Consider the following 19,248-nt stretch of genomic DNA (forward strand, 5'->3'; position numbering starts at 1 on the left):
CAGTTCTTTCGAAAAAGCAAGCCACTTTTTCGAAAGAAAGCACCCAGGCAGTCTGGATGCTCTCTTTCGAAAAAGCCCTGTTTGCATTCAAGAACGCCTTTTTTCGAAAGAGCACTTTCGAAAAAAGGCGTTCTTCCTCGTGAAATGAGGTTTTCCGCCGTCGAAAGAAAAGCCGCGTTCTTTCGATTTAATTTCGAAAGAACGCGGCTGTAGTCTAGACGCAGGAGAAGTTTTTTCGAAAAAAGGCTACTTTTTTCGAAAAAACCCTTGAGTCTGGACACAGCCAAAGAGAGTACAAAGAAGAGGAACATTTGGGTGAATAACAAGAACACTTTCTAAACAGCCTATTTAGCTGGGTGTGCCTCAGCTCCCCGACATGAACTAAGCCAGATGATACATGTGGAAAAAAATGCCACAGGGAACAATCTTGTATTGAGTAGGGATATACCAAGTGACTTAATAGGATCAGCTTTTTTGGTCTACTTAGCATCATGGTTGTTTTCCTTTTCCAGGTATCATACAGGCTTTTTGAAGACATGGGGCTATTTGAAGCCTTTAAAATTCCAAAGATGGAGTTCATGAATTATTTTCATGCCTTGGAGTGTGGATATCGGGAGATACCTTGTAAGTAAAACTGCAGGTCAAATAAGAGTCTATTGCTCAGATGTCATTGACTTTTTAACATGTTCAACAAATATTTGTATACATTCTTTCCTCTCCCCAGTCACTACAGCTATTTTTTTTTGCAAGGGCTACATTTTGTCTTAAATGCGTAAGAACAGTATTTCCCTTTTGGTGTTCAGGATCTGATGTATGTAAAGCTTTGTGAGTATCTTCCAATTTTGTCAATACATGTGTCACTCCTAAATCAATTGTCCTCTGTGAAGACTGTTTCTGAACTCTCTGTACTCCTAAAGGAATGCTGCACCCAAGAATTAAAATTTCTGTTCACAATATTTTCTGATTCTGTAAAGTTGTTCATATTTTATTTGTCAAAAAAACACAATATAATCACAACAGTTTTAATTATTTTTGGTCACTCATTTCAAAATACCTGGCAGCAAGTATGTTTGTAACAACGCAGACAAAAAAAAAAAAAAAGATTCAGGAAATGTTAGGTGTTTTTTTTTTTTTTTTGACAGATTCCTTACCAAACCACCCCCCTCCTCGCCCCCCTATGTGGCTCTCCACCTCCACTCCCATTCAGCCCCTTCTCCAGTCTGTCCTCCCTCACTAGCCTTTGAGCCCCTGTCTGACCTCCCTCTCCTCCCCCCCCCCCCCCCCAGCCCAGCCCAGCCCAGCCCAGCCCAGCACAGCACAGCAGTCCATGCTATATGTGTCTCCCCTCAGATCACGAGAGCGGGCTTCAAAGTACTATCTCTTTTGCTTCCCTAGCTGACTGGGAGCCAGTACTCTGTTCTAGCACCATACCGCCCTCCAGTGGGTAAAATGCAGAACTTTAGTAACTTTCTGACAGAAGCTTTTTTTTCCTGTGCAAAAAGCTAAAAATATGCATAGCTCAGTCAGAATTTTGTCAAGCGTAACTCTGTCCTCACATTTCTCTCTATTTGGCATTTAGGATTTGGGGTGTTTTCTTTACTTATCTTCTGGCTCTGGTTTTGAGAGTGTATAGGTATCTGGGACTTTTATCTCACCATGTTTGTTATTGGTTGGTGTCACTATCGGCCTTGTCTGCCTTTGTTGGAATAATTGCCCATTCCTGCAGAAGAGCTAAGTTAGAGATAGGCACACTGTGATATGCTTCCACATGAGAGATGCTGTAGGATACTGATTTCCAACCTGTGATCTGGAATAGCTTTCAGCAGACATCCCAGTTGTTCTATGCTAGATGGCTGTGGGTTAAAGAGCAAATACATGCCCATATGTATTTGTTGTTAACGGTTAACAACGGAGTTGTTGTTAACGGTGCTAAATCCTGCTGGAAAGGGATAACAAGTGGAGTTCCGCAAGGGTCTGTTTTGGGACCCGTACTGTTCAATATCTTCAATGATGTAGGTATTGGGATAGAGAGTACGCTTATTAAGTTTGCAGATGATACCAAACTGGGTGGGGTTGCAACTTCTTTGGAGGATAGGGACATAATTCAAAATGACCTTAGCAAGTTAGAGAAATGGTCAGAGGTAAACAGGATGAGGTTTAATAAAGAGAAATGCAAAGTGCTCCACTTAGGAAGGAACAATCAGTTCCATACATACAAGATGGGAAGTGACTGTCTAGGAAAGGAGCATGGCGGAAAAGGATCTAGGGGTCATAGTGGACCACAAGTTGAATATGAGTCAACAGTGTGATGCTGTTGCAAAAAAAGCAAATATGAGTCTAGGTTGTATCAACAGGTGTGTTGTAAGCAAAACTCGTGAAGTCATTCTGCCACTCTACTCTGCACTAGTTAGGCCTCAGCTGGAGTACTGTGTCCAGTTCTGGGCGCCACATTTCAAGAAAGATGTGGAGAAATTGGAAAGTGTACAGAGAAGAGCGACAAGAATGATTAAAGGTTTAGAGAACATGACCTATGAAGCCAGGCTTCATGAACTGGGCTTGTTTAGTTTGGAAAAAAGAAGATTAAGGGGGGACATGATAGCGGTTTTCAAATATCTAAAAGGGTGTCACAAGGAGGAAGGAGAAAATTTGTTCCACTTGGTTACTGAGGACAGGACAAGGAGTAATGGGCTTAAAGTGCAGCAGGGGAGGTTTAGATTGGACATTAGGAAAAAATTCCTAACTGTCAGGGTGGTCAAATATTGGAATAAATTGCCAAGGGAGGTGGTGGAATCTCCCTCTGGAGATATTTAAGAACAGGTTAGATAGACATCTGTCAGGGATGGTGTAGACGGAGCTTGGTCCTGCCTTGAGGGCGGGGGGGGGGGGTGGACTCGATGACCTCTCGAGGTCCCTTCCAGTCCTATTATTCTATGATTCTATATATAGATATCTGATTTAGGGATGTAAAAGAGTCAACTACTAGCATCCCCCCCTCTCCTTTCTTGCCTATATATCAGAGGCAGCAAGGTGGGGGGAAGCCGGTGCTGGGGGGGGGGGGGAGGCAGTTTAAAAGCCAGTTCCTCCCAGCACTGTCTCTGTGGTACTGCTCTCACATGCTGCCGCCCCACTCTCACATGCTGCTGCCTCAGATAGAGGCCAGGGAAGCTGCTACTGCCTGCATGTTTTAGGAGCCAGGCAGGCAGCCTGGCTCAGTCCCTGCTCACGCTGGGTCTGGGACCACACTCCTACTGCCTTTTAAATTGCAGAGTCACAGCAGGGTTTGGTCCCAGACCCAGTACAAGCAGGGACTGAGCTGTCTGCCTTCCCCTTTTAACTAATTGAGTAGTTGATAAAAATTCTAGCAACTACTCGATTAGTAAAGTAAGCTCATATTAACATCCCTAATCTGATTTACTGCAGAGTAGGGATGTAAAATCCAGTTTAATTGGTTAACTGCTTAAACATCATCATGTTGGAATGACTCTTCTCTCCCCCCCCACACACACACAACACCACAGACAAGGGCTGCTCCAGCCGGATGGTTGGAGCAGCCCCTGCCTACTGTACGGGGGGACAAGGCGGGGCCCACCACTGTCAGCCAGCTCGTGGGTCCCTCAGAGCTGGAGCAGCTCTCTGCCTGCAGTGGGTGGGATGCTGCTTCAGCTCCTGCCCGTTAACCATTCACATCCCTCCTGTAGAGATACATATTACTGTATATAGAACATGTTGGATGTTATTGGGATACATTTACTGAGTGAATCTGTATAGAAATACATAATCTAATAGTTTCCTGGTTCCTAGAGCTCTGTCCCAGAATCTTATTACCTTTGCTAAAGAAATACCACATTTAAGTTCCTCTGGAGTTGAAGGGCCCTTTTCCCACTTGCTGCATAGTTAAAGATCGATACCAGAGATCAGTAAAATCTATATAGGGACCCGTGTGCTTGTGGTATTAGCTCAAGGTGTAACTCTAGTGTTGTCCCTACTCTGACTCCCATCTCCATGCGTGCACCTTTAGCTCAAGTTCAGTGGTACTCTGCTTTAAACTTGAGTTGGCTGGCCCATCTGGGGTGTGTGGATTGAAGCCAGTGTTAAGCAGGGATGCAGCTACAGGCAACAGCTTGAGTTAGCACAGCTGATCACATGCTAATCCAATCACAGTATAGCCTGACTGTTGTTTCATGATGTGGCTGCTCTCACTCAAGCTAGGCTAGTGGAATAACTCAGGCTAATTATTGCAATGAAGACAGGCCTTATTGTTAGAAGCTAGGAGAAATCATGGCATTAGTGACATGAATGGGAGTCTTTCCATCAATTTTTAGAAGAGCCAGGATTCACCCCATGTATTAACCAGGTGGATGATGCTTGCATAACAAAAGGTGTAGTGAAAGTGGAAGGGAGCATGGCTCTTGTTCCAAAAGCTCCCTCTTTTCTCTGTCTCTTGAGAAAGTGGTGCTCCTCCATAGCTTCTCCTTGTCGTTCCTAGTGTATAAAAGCAACTTACTGGTAAAAGGAAAGCTGAACACTTACAGCATTGTAAAATAAGTGGTGGTCTCATGCCTTGTAATGTATGCTGGTTTTTTACTGTTCCTTGAATTGAAACTTCCAAGAGGTTCACCATGGTATCCAGTAGATGGTGCTATGTGCCCTTGGATAGGAAAAAATCTGCATGTTTAATAATGCTGTCATTGATTGCCTTAATTTGTATCCTAGATCACAACAGAATTCACGCGACTGATGTTCTACATGCTGTTTGGTACCTTACCACTCAGCCTGTCCCAGGACTCCCAACTGTGATGAATGACCATGGGTCAGCAAGTGATTCAGGTATTCTTTTTAATATACTGTTGTCCTTTGATTTTAAAATATGGGTTGTGGAATACGGTGCATTTAATTTTCTAGAGAAAAATCATAAAAATAAGGAGGCTGCATAGGGAGAACTTTCAGAAGAAGGCATGCAATTTCAGCAATATATATTAGATATTTAATGTGTGCTAGAATATTTATTGGTGTATGGTAGTCCCAGTCTTTCCAATGAATTTCCATCAACTATATGTAGGGCCGTATCAAATTCATGGCTGTGAAAAACTCCTACCAGTGAAATATGGTCTCCCCTATGAAACCTGGCTATTGTAGGTGTGTCCCAGTATTGCCACTTTTACTTCTATACTCCCATCAGAGGTGGGTAGCTGAAGGGGAGCAGCTTCTGGCTGGGCACGCCATGGTGAAAGAAGCCAGCAGCAGCATGGAAATCGGGGTGACATTGTACAGGAGGAGGGGGATCATCATTTCAGGGGAACAGAGCTGGCAACATGGGCAATATGCCCAAGATGCTCTGATCAGGGAAGATGCCATGCCCCCTCCACGTACACACACTCACTCTTCTGTTCCAAGGCCCTTTAATCCTTAAACATTGACCCTGGAATTAGAGAGGTCTGGGATTAGAGCCCCAGATGAGGGATCCTACTGGGCTCCAGATGCTAATCCCATCTGAGTTGAGGGACAGGACTTCCTCTTTCCCTGCATGGACCATTGTCAGACCCAGCTTCAGGAATCTCCCTTGGGTGCAGTAATCTCTGTGGCTGCTGGCTGAAAACCCACTTCTGAAGGCAGCACTGCTGCCAACAGCACAGAAATAAGGGTGGCGATACTGCAGCTCCCCTATAATACACTTGCGACCACCCCATTACCTCCCTTTGAGTCAGGTTACCTATGGTTACAGCACCTTGAAATTTCATATTTCGGTATCTGAATCCATGAAATTTAAGATGCTTAAAATCCTGGGACTGGGAAATTTACCAAAATGAACCACCAGGAATTTGGTAGGGTCCTAACAATACTGTAGAAGCACAATATTTTACTCTTTAAAAATATATGAATTCAAGTCTCTTGTAAGCTTTGTAGGACCATCTTACTTTGTATATTCTTTTTAAGCCCGTTCTTTCTACAAGCTACTTAAGTGATGACGTCAATGATGTCTGCAGATTAGCGGAGTTGGTGTGTATTGTTTAATAAACACTTGGGATCTTTTGGGTGGATAGATGTTTTACAAATAGAGTGGTTTTAAACAGAAACATTTTTGAAAGACGTTCATTCATAGGAATCACCGTAGCAGAATAGGTCAGTGATCTGTCTTGTCCAGTATCTGCCTCAGGAAGTGATATGTTCCAGAAGACTTCTGTGTAGGTTGTGGACAGCAGAGATTGGTCCCAGAACCTCCATGTCTAAAAGCATGTACCTCCACTCTCTGAGCATAAAGGCACAAATCTATTAGCTCAACGTCTGTAAATGACTCATAAACCTCTATGTGGTCCAGAGAGCCATATTATGCAAGCTTGGATTTAGCTAAGAAACTCTAGAGTGCTCATTGATTAATGCCTCAAAATGAATGAATTAATGGCTCATAATATTAAAGTGTTCTGATTAGACTTGAAGTTTTTATTTTGATTGGTAAATGTTGTTAACAATGATTGTACTGTATACACACAAACTAACAAAAAAAATTCATTGATATTAACCAAAATTACATCTAGGTAAATTAAGAAAAACGGTGCTTGAGAATTTCTAAGAACTTGATTAAAGATGTTTACTTTTGGCACGTGATGTTAACTGTTTGTGTTTAACGGTTTTATAAAGTTTTGACTTTTTTAATTGAAACATATCCTGCCACTGAATAATTATTGCCTGAATCCCCCATTATTTTCTCCAAAATTTACATACATAAAAAGAGGAAAATGTTAAAAACCCATCTTTTGCACAACAGAGAAACTTTAAATAAAAGTTGGAAAAAATGCTTAAAATAAACATTGATATCAGAATAATAAAAAAATTGATCAGAATAATAAAAAAAATCCAATTCTGCCAATTCTAGTTAGGGTAACAGTAATTTTTGAGTTGCTGAAACATACACAAAATACCAGAAATCCTGGAGTTATGTGTTTCTGCATTGTGTTGCTAGACCAGATCGGAGATGATTGGTTTGGTCAATATTTTTTGTTTTTTGTTTGTTTTGCAACACACAGGCACACAATTTTGCTCGTGGTCTATATTTTCAATAAGTAATTAAACCTCAATAAGGGACTCTATTTCTGCTCAGATTCTGATAGTGGAATCACTCATGGCCATATGGGATATGTGTTTTCGAAGATGTGTACACCTGCGGATGATAGCTACGGCTGCCTAGCTGGCAACATCCCTGCCCTAGAATTGATGGCGCTCTATGTAGCTGCAGCCATGCATGATTATGATCATCCAGGAAGGACCAATGCCTTTTTGGTTGCAACCAGCGCACCTCAGGTAAGTGTTGGGCAGTGTTTTTAAGTCCACGTAATGGTTAAGCCTCCAAAGACTTGAGCACAACTCTTCACTGTTAAGGATTATTCCTGGCTTGCATCAGGTACTTGCCTAATGTAAACTATGGAAATGGTTAGCATCAGCTACTGTATTTCTTATTGCACATATTGTGATTGTTGTAGAGCATGGTGCGCTAACTCTGTACATAATCTCAGCACCATTACCATTAAAGAATTTTCATTTAGTGCTAAATGGATTTTTTTATATTTAACTTATTGATGTATTTGTTTTTTTTAAAAATAGCTTATTTTGAAATAGCAGGTCTACACTGCAGGGAAGCCTCAAAATTAGTCCAAGGCAGGCTTCCCTAATGTGGACATGCTACCTTGATTTAGAACCTAAGGAGGCACTGGGGAGTAATTACTTATAATGGCCCTGGGGAAGAGTTATTTTGAAATAGCAGCAGTGGAGCATCCACACTCCAAAATAGTTATTTCAGAATGGCTGCGTCTAGATTGGCATGATTTTGTGCAAATACTTTTAACGGAAAAGTTTTTCTGTTAAAAGTATTTGCGCAAGAGAGCGTCTATACTGGCATGTGCCTTTGCGCAAAAGATTTGCTTTTGCGCAAAAGCATCTGTGCCAGTGTAGACGTGCTCTTGCGCAAGAAATCTCCGATGGCCATTTTAGCCATCAGGCTTTCTTGCGCAAGAAATTAACGTTGCTGTCTACACTGGCCCTCTTGCGCAAGAATACTTGCGCAAGAGGGCTTATCCCTGAGCGGGAGCGTCAGAGTATTTGCACAAGAACCACTGATTTTGTACATTACAAAGTCAGTGTTCTTGTGAAATACTCGCGGCCAGTGTAGACAGGTGGCAAGATTTTGTGCAATAGCAGCTGCTTCTGCGCAAAATCATGTCAATCTAGACACAGCCAATAGGTGGTGTTCTCCTCATGGAATGAGGTTTACAGAACATAAGAATGGCCATACTGGGTCAGACCAAAGGTCCATCTAGCCCAGTAGCCCGTCTGCTGACAGTGGCCAGCACCAGGTGCCCCAGAGAGGGTGGACCGAAGACAATGATCAAGTAATTTGTCTCCTGCCATACTTCTCCAACCTCTGACAAACAGAGGACAGGGACACCATTTCTATCCCCTGGCTTATAGCCTTTTATGGACCTAACCTCCATGAAATTATCTAGCTTCTCTTTAAACTCTGTTATAGTCCTAGCCTCCACAGCCTCCTCTGGCAAGGAGTTCCACAGGTTGACTACACACTGTGTGAAGAACTTTCTTTTATTAGTTTTAAACCTGCTACCCATTAATTTCATTCGGTGTCCTCTAGTTCTTCTATTATGGGAACTAATAAATAACTTTATCTGCCCTCTCCACACCACTCATGATTTTATAAACCTCTATCATATCCCCCCTCAGTCTCCTCTTTTCTAAACTGAAAAGCCCCAGTCGCTTTAACCTCTCTCATATGGGACCCGTTCCAAACCCCTAATCATTTTAGTTGCCCTTTTCTGAACCCTTTCCAAGGCCAAAATATCTTTTTTGAGGTGAGGAGACTACATCTGTACACAGTAGAGACAGATAGATAGATAAACAACAAAAGAAGTTACCTGTCAATTGTAGGACAAGTGATAAACAAGCTAATTGATTCAGGGTAGATGTGTCTAATTCAGGCCTGGTCTACACCAGGACTTTAGTCCAGAATTAGCCCCTCAAAGTCAATTTTCTAAGCATGTTACCAAGCTCGTTATTCAGGAATAAGGGCTGTGGAACTCAAACTTTGTAGTCCTGCTTTTCATGAGGAATAACACTATTCCTAAACTTCTAAGTGTGAAATAACATTAGAGTGGATGCTTCAGTGTTCCTAATTACAACTAATTGGCCACTGGAAAGCCACCCACAGCTCCCCAGAGTGCTTCCTGGAGCCCTGAGTCTGAAGTCGCACATCCACATTAATGGAGCCTGCCTTGGACTATGTTCGATTCTTCTCTGTAGTGAGGACATGGAACTTCGAATTTGTAAAATTGGGTGCCCAGAAGTCGAACTTAATAATTTCAAAATAATCTTCTAGTGTAGACATGGCCCCACAGTATTTGATGTGGAGATGTGACTATTAAAGGTGGGCAAATTGCTTTTGTAGTGCCTGTAACTGGAAAGGATCTTTATTAAAGTGTATGTTGATAGTATTGGACTTGTAAATGAACTCCACTTCAGCTGCTCCTCTATGTAATAGGGTGATATAATTACTTTGTAAAAAATGGCTTTTAAATCAATTTAAATGCATTATTGAAAGTCCAGGGAGGTTAAAATGTTCCCCCGTAGGTTTACGTGTGTTACCATTTCTGATGTCTGAATTATGTCCATTTATCTTTTGGTGCAGAGACTGTCTGATTTGACCAGTGTATATGGCAGAGAGGTATTGCTGGCACTTACTGAAATATAGCACAGTAGAGTATGTGTGGGTGTTTGAGCCCCTGTTATTCTGGCTTATGTAGTTAGATCCTGTGATGGCATTGATTATATAGATATGTAGACAGAAGTTGGAATAAGTCATCCATTATTTTGAATTTATTTCAAAATAACAGAATTGTTATTGCTATTCCAAAACAACACTGCTGTGTAAATACACCCTTGGTCTGACTGTACTTCAGTTTTCCATCTACAGGCAGTCCCCGAGTTACGCGGATCTGACTTACGTTGGATCCGCAGTTACGAACGGGGCCCTTTCCCTGGTCTCCAGCAGACCAGGGAGAGGAAGCAAAGCGGCGGAACACGCGGGCAGCGGACAGCCCAGACGCGTCTGGGCTGTCCACTACCCGCGTGCTCCGCGGCTTTGCTCTGCTTTGCTCCCCGTCCCCCTGGTCTGCAGACCAGGGGGACGGGGAGCAAAGCGGCGGAACACGCGGGCAGCGGACAGCCCAGACACGTCTGGGCTGTCCGCTGCCCGCGTGCTCCGCGGCTTTGCTCTGCTTTGCTCCCCGTCTCCCTGGTCTGCAGACCAGGGGGACGGGGAGCAAAGCCGCGGAGCACGCGGGCAGCAGACAGCCCAGATGCGTCTGGGCTGTCCGCTGCCCGCGTGTTCCGCCGCTTTGCTCCCTGTCCCCTGGTCTGCAGACCAGGGAGACGGGGAGCAAAGCAGAGCAAAGCCGCGGAGCCCAAGGGCAGCAGGACAGCCACGGTGCATCTGGGCTGTCCCGCTGCCCCCGTGCTCCGCGGCTTTGCTCCGGACGCCTGTGGTACAGCAGCTGGGGCGCTGCCGGTTGGTCCCGTAGCGCCGCTCTGGGCGCTACTGGACCAACCCGGCAGCACCCCAGCTGCTCTGCCCCAGGCGTCCCCAAGTCAGCCGCTGCTGAAACTGACCAGTGGCTGACTACAGGAAGCCACTGACCAGTGGCTGACTACAGGAAGCCACTGACCAGTGGCTGACTACAGGAAGCCACTGACCAGTGGCTGACTACAGGAAGCCACTGACCAGTGGCTGACTACAGGAAGCCACTGACCAGTGGCTGACTACAGGAAGCCCCTGCCCCGGGCTTCCTGGAATCAGCCGCTGGTCAGTTTCAGCAGCAGCTGACTTGGGGATGCCTGGGGTTCTTAAGTTGAATCTGTATGTAAGTCAGAACTGGCGTCCAGATTCAGCCGCTGTTGAAACTGATCAGTTTCATCAGCGGCTGAATCTGGACGCCAGTTCTGATTTACATACAGATTCAACTTAAGAACAAACCTACAGTCCCTATCTTGTATGTAACCCGGGGACTGCCTGTATATCATAGCACTTCTCTACCTTATAAGGACGTTGGCAAGATAAAATCCATTGATGATTGCTAGGTACTATGCCCACTTTTGAAAGAAAAGCTGCTTTTGCATTCTATTAAGAGCCAGCAAAAACACGTGTGATTAGCCAGTTGTAAAAAATCAAGAATAGAAGTTAGCTGATGTACTTCAAGAGCAAATATTTACTGGGTTGTAAATGAATGGACAGCACCAAAGTTCCTGTTGGATATCACTTCACTTTGGTATCAGATGAAGTCTGCAAAGTTGCCATTCAGATTTGGTTCCTGCCCTCTTTTGATGACTTGCTTTGGTACCAGAGCAGCAGCAGTGGGACTTGAGGAATGGCAAAGTGCTGCCTAGCCAAAACTCTCCTATCATGAGTTATCCCATCTATCAGGGCAGATGTCTCACATGGCTGACATGTTTCGTCTGTGGCTAAGCTGCTCACAGCAGCTCAAATTTTGTTACCCGATATAAGCAGTGAGGAACAGTGATGGCTTCTGAAGACAAAAACAATATTACTCTGACGCAGGTGGTACGTGAAAACAGTGATGATCAAGTATGTGCTTGAATGTATGTAAACACATCTCCACAAAACTAAATAAAACCTCTGCTGTATCCCCAGACAAATTTGGTATGTTTCTCCTTATGCTAAACAGCCAAGAGATTGTGGCTGAAGTTGAAACACAATTTGACCATGTGACTTTAAATCCTGGGACTATTCCTTAACCTATATTCCTTAGTGCAATCTAGTTTTTCAATGGAAATCCATCATTTCTCAGAGCCGGGGCCTTCAACATGAGTAGGATTTTAACCAATTGGGGATTTTGGTGTTGCAGGTTCTGTCAGGTCATATATGTCTAAAACATAGGATCAGGAAGGCCCACTGATGGGGGGAGCTGCCCCATGGCCTAGTGATTTACAAGTGCCCTGGGGCTCCTGGCCACTGACTGCAACAGCAGCTGGAGTCCCAGGGCTTTTAAATCCAGGGCTACAGCAGTGGTGGGGCATTCTGGGCAGCTCCAAGGGCTGACCTGCTCCTTCCTCCTGAGGCCCTGCCCCTTCTGGGAGTACAGAGGCAGCCTCCCCTCCCCCCCCCCCCCCCAACCACCTTGCCCAGGGGCCAGGAATTCTGTTAGTTCCCATCAGCCTATACAGGTGGTCTGAGTAACCATAGTAGATTGAAAGACCCAGTCAGAAACCCCAACCATAAAACGTCATTGCTCTTGAAGACGAGGTGATGAGACGTCTCATTCTCTTGCTCGCTCACGCTCTATTTATCTAAATAATGTATTTAATATGCATTAATGGCTAATATTAAAGTGTGTGACTGTGTAAAATATATATAACCCACATACACACATGCGTGCACTTTTAGGTCTGACACTCCAAAGGATCTCATATTTCCAGTTTGCCACTGCCACGTGGTGAGTTTCTGTTCACTTCCAATGCATTAATGGTGAATATAAAATTAGATTGATTCATCATAGCCCTGGTCAACCAGAAATGAAAGATCGTCTGGAAGATAAGACCTGAAACTTCCAAATCAGTCTTAACAACGACTAGGAAAGATATTTAAAATCTATTACTGCTGTCCGAATTCTCTGCAACTTTTTTTAAGACCTGATCCTTTCTCTCATTTGTCCCATTATCAAAAGCCATTTCATAATTCCAATAGCCATTCTTATTTCCAGTTTTTCTGTTTCATATGTTAGGTGAATTCTTAATTCAGTGAATTGTTTCCACAGGCCGTGCTGTATAACGATCGCTCTGTTTTGGAGAACCATCATGCAGCTGCTGCATGGAATCTTTTCATGTCCAGGCCAGAATATAACTTCTTAGTCAACCTTGATCACGTGGAGTTCAAGCATTTTCGCTTCCTTGTAATTGAGGCTATTTTGGCCACTGACCTGAAGAAACACTTTGATTTTGTAGCCAGATTCAATGCCAAGGTAACAAGGAATTCTCATTTCTAATGCTTTCTAAAGGGGAAAAGAATTATTTCTGCCCTCCTGCACATCAAATGGGTCAGCAGCTGGGAAATATCACTAAAAAGGCAGCCCCACAGACACAGAAAGACATCTTCATTCAATGAATAGTAATACTGAAACAGTAACAGGTATTTCTAAAAACAAACAGTTTTTTATAATCCTTATTTAGCTATCTAAGCTATTGAAAATTACCAAAAATTGGTTACTTTAACTGCATAATAAGCTACATCACTCAGTAATGTGGTTTGTAGTTTTCATTCAGTAGCTGAGCTTGGTTTAGCAAAACACAGAACAAGAGTTTCCTCTTATCATGGGCTATTGTAATGGCTTTCACTCCCTTTCTTCCAGGTGAACGATGAAGTTGGTATTGATTGGACTAATGAAAATGACCGCTTGCTGGTTTGCCAAATGTGCATCAAACTGGCTGACATCAATGGGCCTGCTAAATGCAAAGAGTTGCATTTGCAGTGGACAGAGGGCATTGTTAATGAATTTTATGAACAGGTAAAATGTGTGTCCAAAACAGGAATGTCTTACTTTACTTCCTGCCCTAAATTATTCTGTAATGTTGCTATGTTGTACTGTGAAGTTTACTGCATTTCAGTGCTAAGTGAAATAACTTTTCTTTTTAGTTTGAGGAATACACTTTCTGGTTTTGTCAACTAGTCAGCATTCAAAGTTCACAATGGCATTCAGGAACAAAACACCATAGCTTGGTTTGCAAGAATTGGAAGCAAAGCAACCCACTGATACTCATTTGGAAGTTTGGGTTCTGAGAGAGCTCTGATCTTAATCTTTTCCAGTTGTACATGTTAAACTTTCTCAAAATCCACCTATTTTGCCCAATCAGCATGGCCTGTAATCAGGGAACCTATCCCACTGCATCTGGGGCCATTGTGAGCGCCGAGGGCTCTGGGTAACTATACTGCACATTTTACATCATCAGAAATAGGCCAGTAGGCTAACCCACTTCCTCCCAACACCCCAGAATCTTTTGGGAAGGGCTGGACAGTGACCCAGAGGTCACTGCAGGATGCTGACAGCCCCTAATTTTAGCACATTAGTGACGTCATTAGGAAAGGGCTGGCTTCCTCCTTCTGCTCCCTGGTAGTATATGTAGGGGGAGTGAGAGGAAGAAAAATTCAAGCATTTATCTGGCCTCCTCATTCAAAGCACTGGAGGATGCAAGAGGAGATTGGCCTCTGCTCAAATATAAGACTAATCACTAAAAATAGATCCTACTGCAAGAGTAAGTTCTGCCATTATTGCCTGGATTTTTTTTTCAGGACTCTGTTGTTTGTTTGCTGCACCTCATGGTACCTCCCATAAAGAGATGCAGTCATTTCAACACCACTGCAAACCAATCAAGTATAATGATCTGGCTCACCTTGGCTCCATCAGAGCTAATGGCACGCAGAGTACTTGTTCTGGTATACTATAGCCAGCATTGTCATAAAAGCCGTTGACAATAAACTCTGAAACAAGATCAGTAAAATTATTACGTTGTTGTCTTTTTTTACAGTAAATTCTGTTGGCTCACTGATTAAGGTTTTATCTTTGTTGCCCTTGCTTTCCATCTTCCTTTGGGGATGGACATTATATAATATGTTTGCAAGTAGATTACAACATGGCTGCTGCTAGCCAGAAACATTCTATTAAATTGTTAGATATTTTTAATCAGTGCACTTTGTTCCTGAAAAAAAATCAATGCTTCCAAGTGCTTTATGCAATGTGCTTTCCATTGTGTCCTTTGAATGACATTAGTTGCCATACCAACATGCTGTACAGTAGCAATTTGCCTCCAGAACTTGGTGGAGGCATTAAAGACAATGGACTCATATGTATCAGCTGATTTACCCTGGCTGGGATCGGGCCCAGTGGCTCTTATACTTGGCTACTACCCACCAGCCTACCCACTGTCTCAGTCCCTGAAATAATTTATCTGTATTAGGGAAAACATCCAGTTTCTCATTTTTGAAGGAGGAATTTTAAGGAATATACCGATCTTCCCCAAATAGGTTTCCTTGAAAACTGGATTGCAAATGTACAATATAGTTCAGCATGTGCTATGAAAATTGAGCCATTCTTGACGGTACCCTTCTCTATTAAAAAACAAAGGTGTACCAGGCTTTGAAAAATTACAGCTCTGTACAAGTGTTATCAAAAACTTTACTGTGTTTAAATTTAGAAAAACACATACGCAGTATTGTCACAGTATGTTAAATTCATTTCCTCCATGTGCTCAAAGCTGATATTTAAAGGTATACCAGTTAGACATCTATTTAATAAAAAAAGCAGTATAATGTTCCAAACTGTAAATCAACCTCACCATCAAGCTTGAAAGAATTACATGTTAAACTTTTCATCAGTCAACTTTCTTCCCACCACTGACAACTTCTTCACATGAAATCTGAGATGTCATGCTATGAAGTGGAGAGACCTGCCATCTCTGGTTAATCCACTTGTTATCTCAGGAATGTGCACACATTTTGGGTTTGAGATAATGATGGGGGGTCTCAAATATTTGATAGCTGATCACTGAGCTGTGTGCACCTTGTTAGGAAATGCAGGAAAGCTGGAAGTGAGGCATTCATCAAAAGTTTAACTGTTTACCTTTTGGGCTTCTCTTTTCTCAAAAGGGTGATGATTTAGTTACCTAGTTTCCCTGAGAACCTAAGATTTGGTATTTGGAAACAAATTCAGACTGGAAGTAATGTCTTAGAAACTGAGTATGGGTCTTCAATAAAGTTCATGCCCTGTTTTTTCTCAAATGCTGCTCTTTGTTGTCTAGTTGACATCAGTTTGTACAAGTCACATGCATTATCAATTCTTTTATTATAGAACTAAATCCTATAATAAAATAATTTTGCTGTGCTAGGGATAACTATAAAAGAAATTGAGTATTTGGTTCATAGAGTGGACCTTGCTAGAAAACCAGCTCTTCAATCAGAGCACCAGGATGGGGTGTACTTTCTTTCTTTCCGTTCCCCTCCCGCCTCTCTCTCTCTGTCTCTCTCTCCCCCTCCCTCCCCACTTGGCCACAAAAAGACATGTGTGGAGGATTTTGCATTTCTGAAAGACCCTACATTGGCATGTTCGTTACAAGATTCTCCAGGAAATGATTGGCTATGGCCTAAAACGTGGCATGTTAAACATGAAAGAGGAGTTGCCCAACTTAAGTGTAACACAGCTTAAAAGAGAGGCAAAATTCATAAGACAACTAGTCTGACAAGCCAGCCCTTTTCTGAGAAGTTAAATCTCATCCTCTTGTGAATAAGGTGACTAATTGCTAGAAAGCTACTGATGATGATAAAAATCACAAATGATTTGCATACATTATGGGGAAAAAAGAACATGGAGAAAGGTGATTTTCATTTTCAAGCTTCCAATACATCAATGTAAACTACAGGACTGGAAGATGTGATTATTTTACAAAGTCCTCATATACCATGCTTTGTAAATTCAGGGTATTCTTCATAGCAGATTTTTCTTGTGTTTGAGTATGCAGTGTTACCTTTTATTTGCTAGTCTGCTTTAAAAAAGGAAATGGGAAAAGGAAATGGCTCTACAGCAGAATAATTTTCCTTCTAATTTTTGCAATTGCCTTTGAAGCTTCCCTTACCTTTTCCCCCACATTTCCAGCTAATTAATGTCTCTCTCAGAAGTAACACATTTTTGTGCTCTCTAGGGTGATGAAGAGGCAAGCCTTGGCCTTCCGATAAGTCCTTTCATGGATCGCTCAGCTCCTCAGTTGGCACACCTTCAGGAATCCTTCATTTCTCACATTGTGGGTCCACTGTGTAATTCCTATGACTCAGCAGGGCTGATGCCAGGGAAATGGGTGGAAGATAGCGATGAGTCAGGAGATACTGATGAACATGAAGAGGAAGAAACAGCAGAAATGGAAATGTGTGAAACTTCTGAGTCAAGTATGTGTTTGCATCTATCTATCAATGGTGATGATTTCACATTGTGGACTGCCCTTGAGCAAAAGTTAAGAAACCCCTGTAGAAAAACTTACAGAGTTTATGCTGGTCAGCCACAACCTGAATTTCTCTATAATTGGGCTAGCTGAACTGTCCCCCAAGGGGTTCAACAGGTGGTCCCACATTCTGAGAGTAGAGAAGCTTCTAAAGACTTCTTGTGGAAAGGGGTCCAGTTTGCTATATTCATGGTAGTGCTATGCATTGGCATGTAAGGGTACGTCTACACTTGCTCCCTAGTTAGAACTAGGGATGCAAATGTAGCCAACTGAAATTGCTAATGAAGCGGGGATTTAAATATCCTGCGCTTTATTAGCATAATCTCGCTCGCGCGCTATTCCTCTCACCAGCTGATTCGAACCAGGAAGTGCACTCTGGGACGCATTAGTTTGAATCAAACCCCTTGGTTCGAACTAATGTTACTCCTCACTTTTTGAGTAATGTTACTCCTCACTTTTTGGGGAGTAACGTTAGTTCGAACCAAGGGGTTTGATTCGAACTAATATGTCCCAGAGTGCACTTTCTGGTTTGAATCAACTAGCGAATGAAATAGCATGAGGGTGAGATTATGGTAATGAAGCACAGGATATTTAAATCCCTGCTTCATTAGCAATTTCGGTCGGCTACATTTGCATCCCTAGTTCGAACTAGGGAGCAAGTGTAGACGTACCCTAAGAGATTAGGTCCAGAACATTTTTCACGATACTCAAAGTAATATTGGTAGATTCCCAAGCTAAGCTAGTCCTTTGCTGAACGTATGATGGTGGCAGTGATTGGCCTCTAGGAGAAAGCATTGGTACAAGGAGATGTCAAGGACTCTGTGAAAAATATTTTGAAGTGGTAAGTTAATTTGGAACCTGTGTCTCTTGGTAGTTTCCTTTTAAATTGATCCAGTACCTCAGCACATACACCCTGTAGCCTTCCTGCCCATATCTGGGTCAGGGTGCATCAGGTATCAGGGATTCAATAGGCACAGTCGCTCAAATAGCAGTTAAGACCTCTGTATGGGGATTAAGCCAACTACCAGTCAGCTGTGAGCCTAGGCCTCCTGGCTGGGTTAAATGGCAATATTCCATTCCTCAGACTCTGAGTGTGAGCTGAGCAATTAACATTAGCTGGCCTAAAGAAGAACATGCTACTAGCCCCACATATAGGGTTGAAGGTAGGGGGACCCAGTTTCACTACGGTCTCAGCCCAGGGTGCTAGAAGTGGTGGGTGATCCTACCATGGAGTTAGCAAAGAAACATGCTGTCTCAGCAGGATCAAAGCCTTGTTTTCCTGCTGTGCTGCTTTGTCACCACTGGGATCTGGCTTTCAGTCTCGTGGTCAGGTGTTCCTTCTTCTAGTATCTCCCTGGCGCTTTCTGTCTCGTGGGGCAGTGGTTTGACTTTTCATTCTGCTTCCAGTTATGTGCTAGATGGAAGCTCAGCTCCCTGGGAGATATGCCTGCCACCTTCTCTTATCTGGCCCCCATTCTTATACTTCCTGCCCACCCCTGCACTTCCTGTGGAGGGAATAGGGCAAGGTTAGCTGCACCCATCAGGGGGACATAACCCCTTCAGTTTTGTAAGGTGTTACACTGCCTCATTATACCACCTCTTTTCTGTTCCTCCTCCTTCTGCATTCCCTTCTCCAATTTTAGTTCTGTTCCTTTGCCTTCTCCTTTGCCTTCCTTTTTGGCATCCCATGTGAGCCTTCCCTATTTCTCCAACACAACCTTTTCCTAGGAAGGAGGACTGGATCTAGGGTAGGGCGAGGAAGCCATAAGAGTTCTAGTACAATATTAGTAATAGTTAGTACTTGTATAGTGTTTGTTACCTGATAATCTCAAAGTTCTCCGTAAAACAGGGTCAGTATTATTCCCATTTTATATATAAAGAACTTGATGATGTGAGCGGTGAAAGGACTTGCTTAAGGTTAGAGAGAGAGTCAGTATTTGACCTCAGATTTGAGCTGGGGATCCAGAATTCTATCGACTGAACCATATGGCCTCTTCAACCACACATGTGATACTGTAACTTATAACTAATAAACCGCCGTTCTCATCCACTTTGAGTTCTCTTCATAAATGAATTATGTTCATGTGTATAGGTTGGCAACATTAACATATAGGAATTGCCCTACTGGGCTGCCTAGTGTAGTATCCTGCTTTAGTAATGGTCAGTACCATTGAAAAGCTGTTTGCCGTATTG

The 19,248-nt window shown here is 42.9% G+C and overlaps 1 protein-coding gene across 2 annotated transcripts in view; it reads left to right on the top strand.

Moving 5' to 3' along the window:
- Positions 1-19,248, top strand: part of PDE3A (phosphodiesterase 3A) — a 376,123-nt gene that overhangs the window by 342,256 nt on the left and 14,619 nt on the right. For both annotated transcript variants that reach the window (XM_006121290.4, XM_075897857.1), the window contains 6 exons: positions 513-624; positions 4,714-4,827; positions 7,097-7,296; positions 12,831-13,034; positions 13,422-13,577; positions 16,762-17,002. In XM_006121290.4, coding sequence (XP_006121352.2) covers positions 513-624; positions 4,714-4,827; positions 7,097-7,296; positions 12,831-13,034; positions 13,422-13,577; positions 16,762-17,002 — 1,027 coding nt within the window. The remainder of the gene's footprint in view (positions 1-512; positions 625-4,713; positions 4,828-7,096; positions 7,297-12,830; positions 13,035-13,421; positions 13,578-16,761; positions 17,003-19,248) is intronic.

The sequence above is a fragment of the Pelodiscus sinensis genome, chromosome 1 (assembly GCF_049634645.1).
Source record: "Pelodiscus sinensis isolate JC-2024 chromosome 1, ASM4963464v1, whole genome shotgun sequence".
In the NCBI taxonomy this organism is placed as follows: Eukaryota; Metazoa; Chordata; order Testudines; family Trionychidae; genus Pelodiscus; species Pelodiscus sinensis.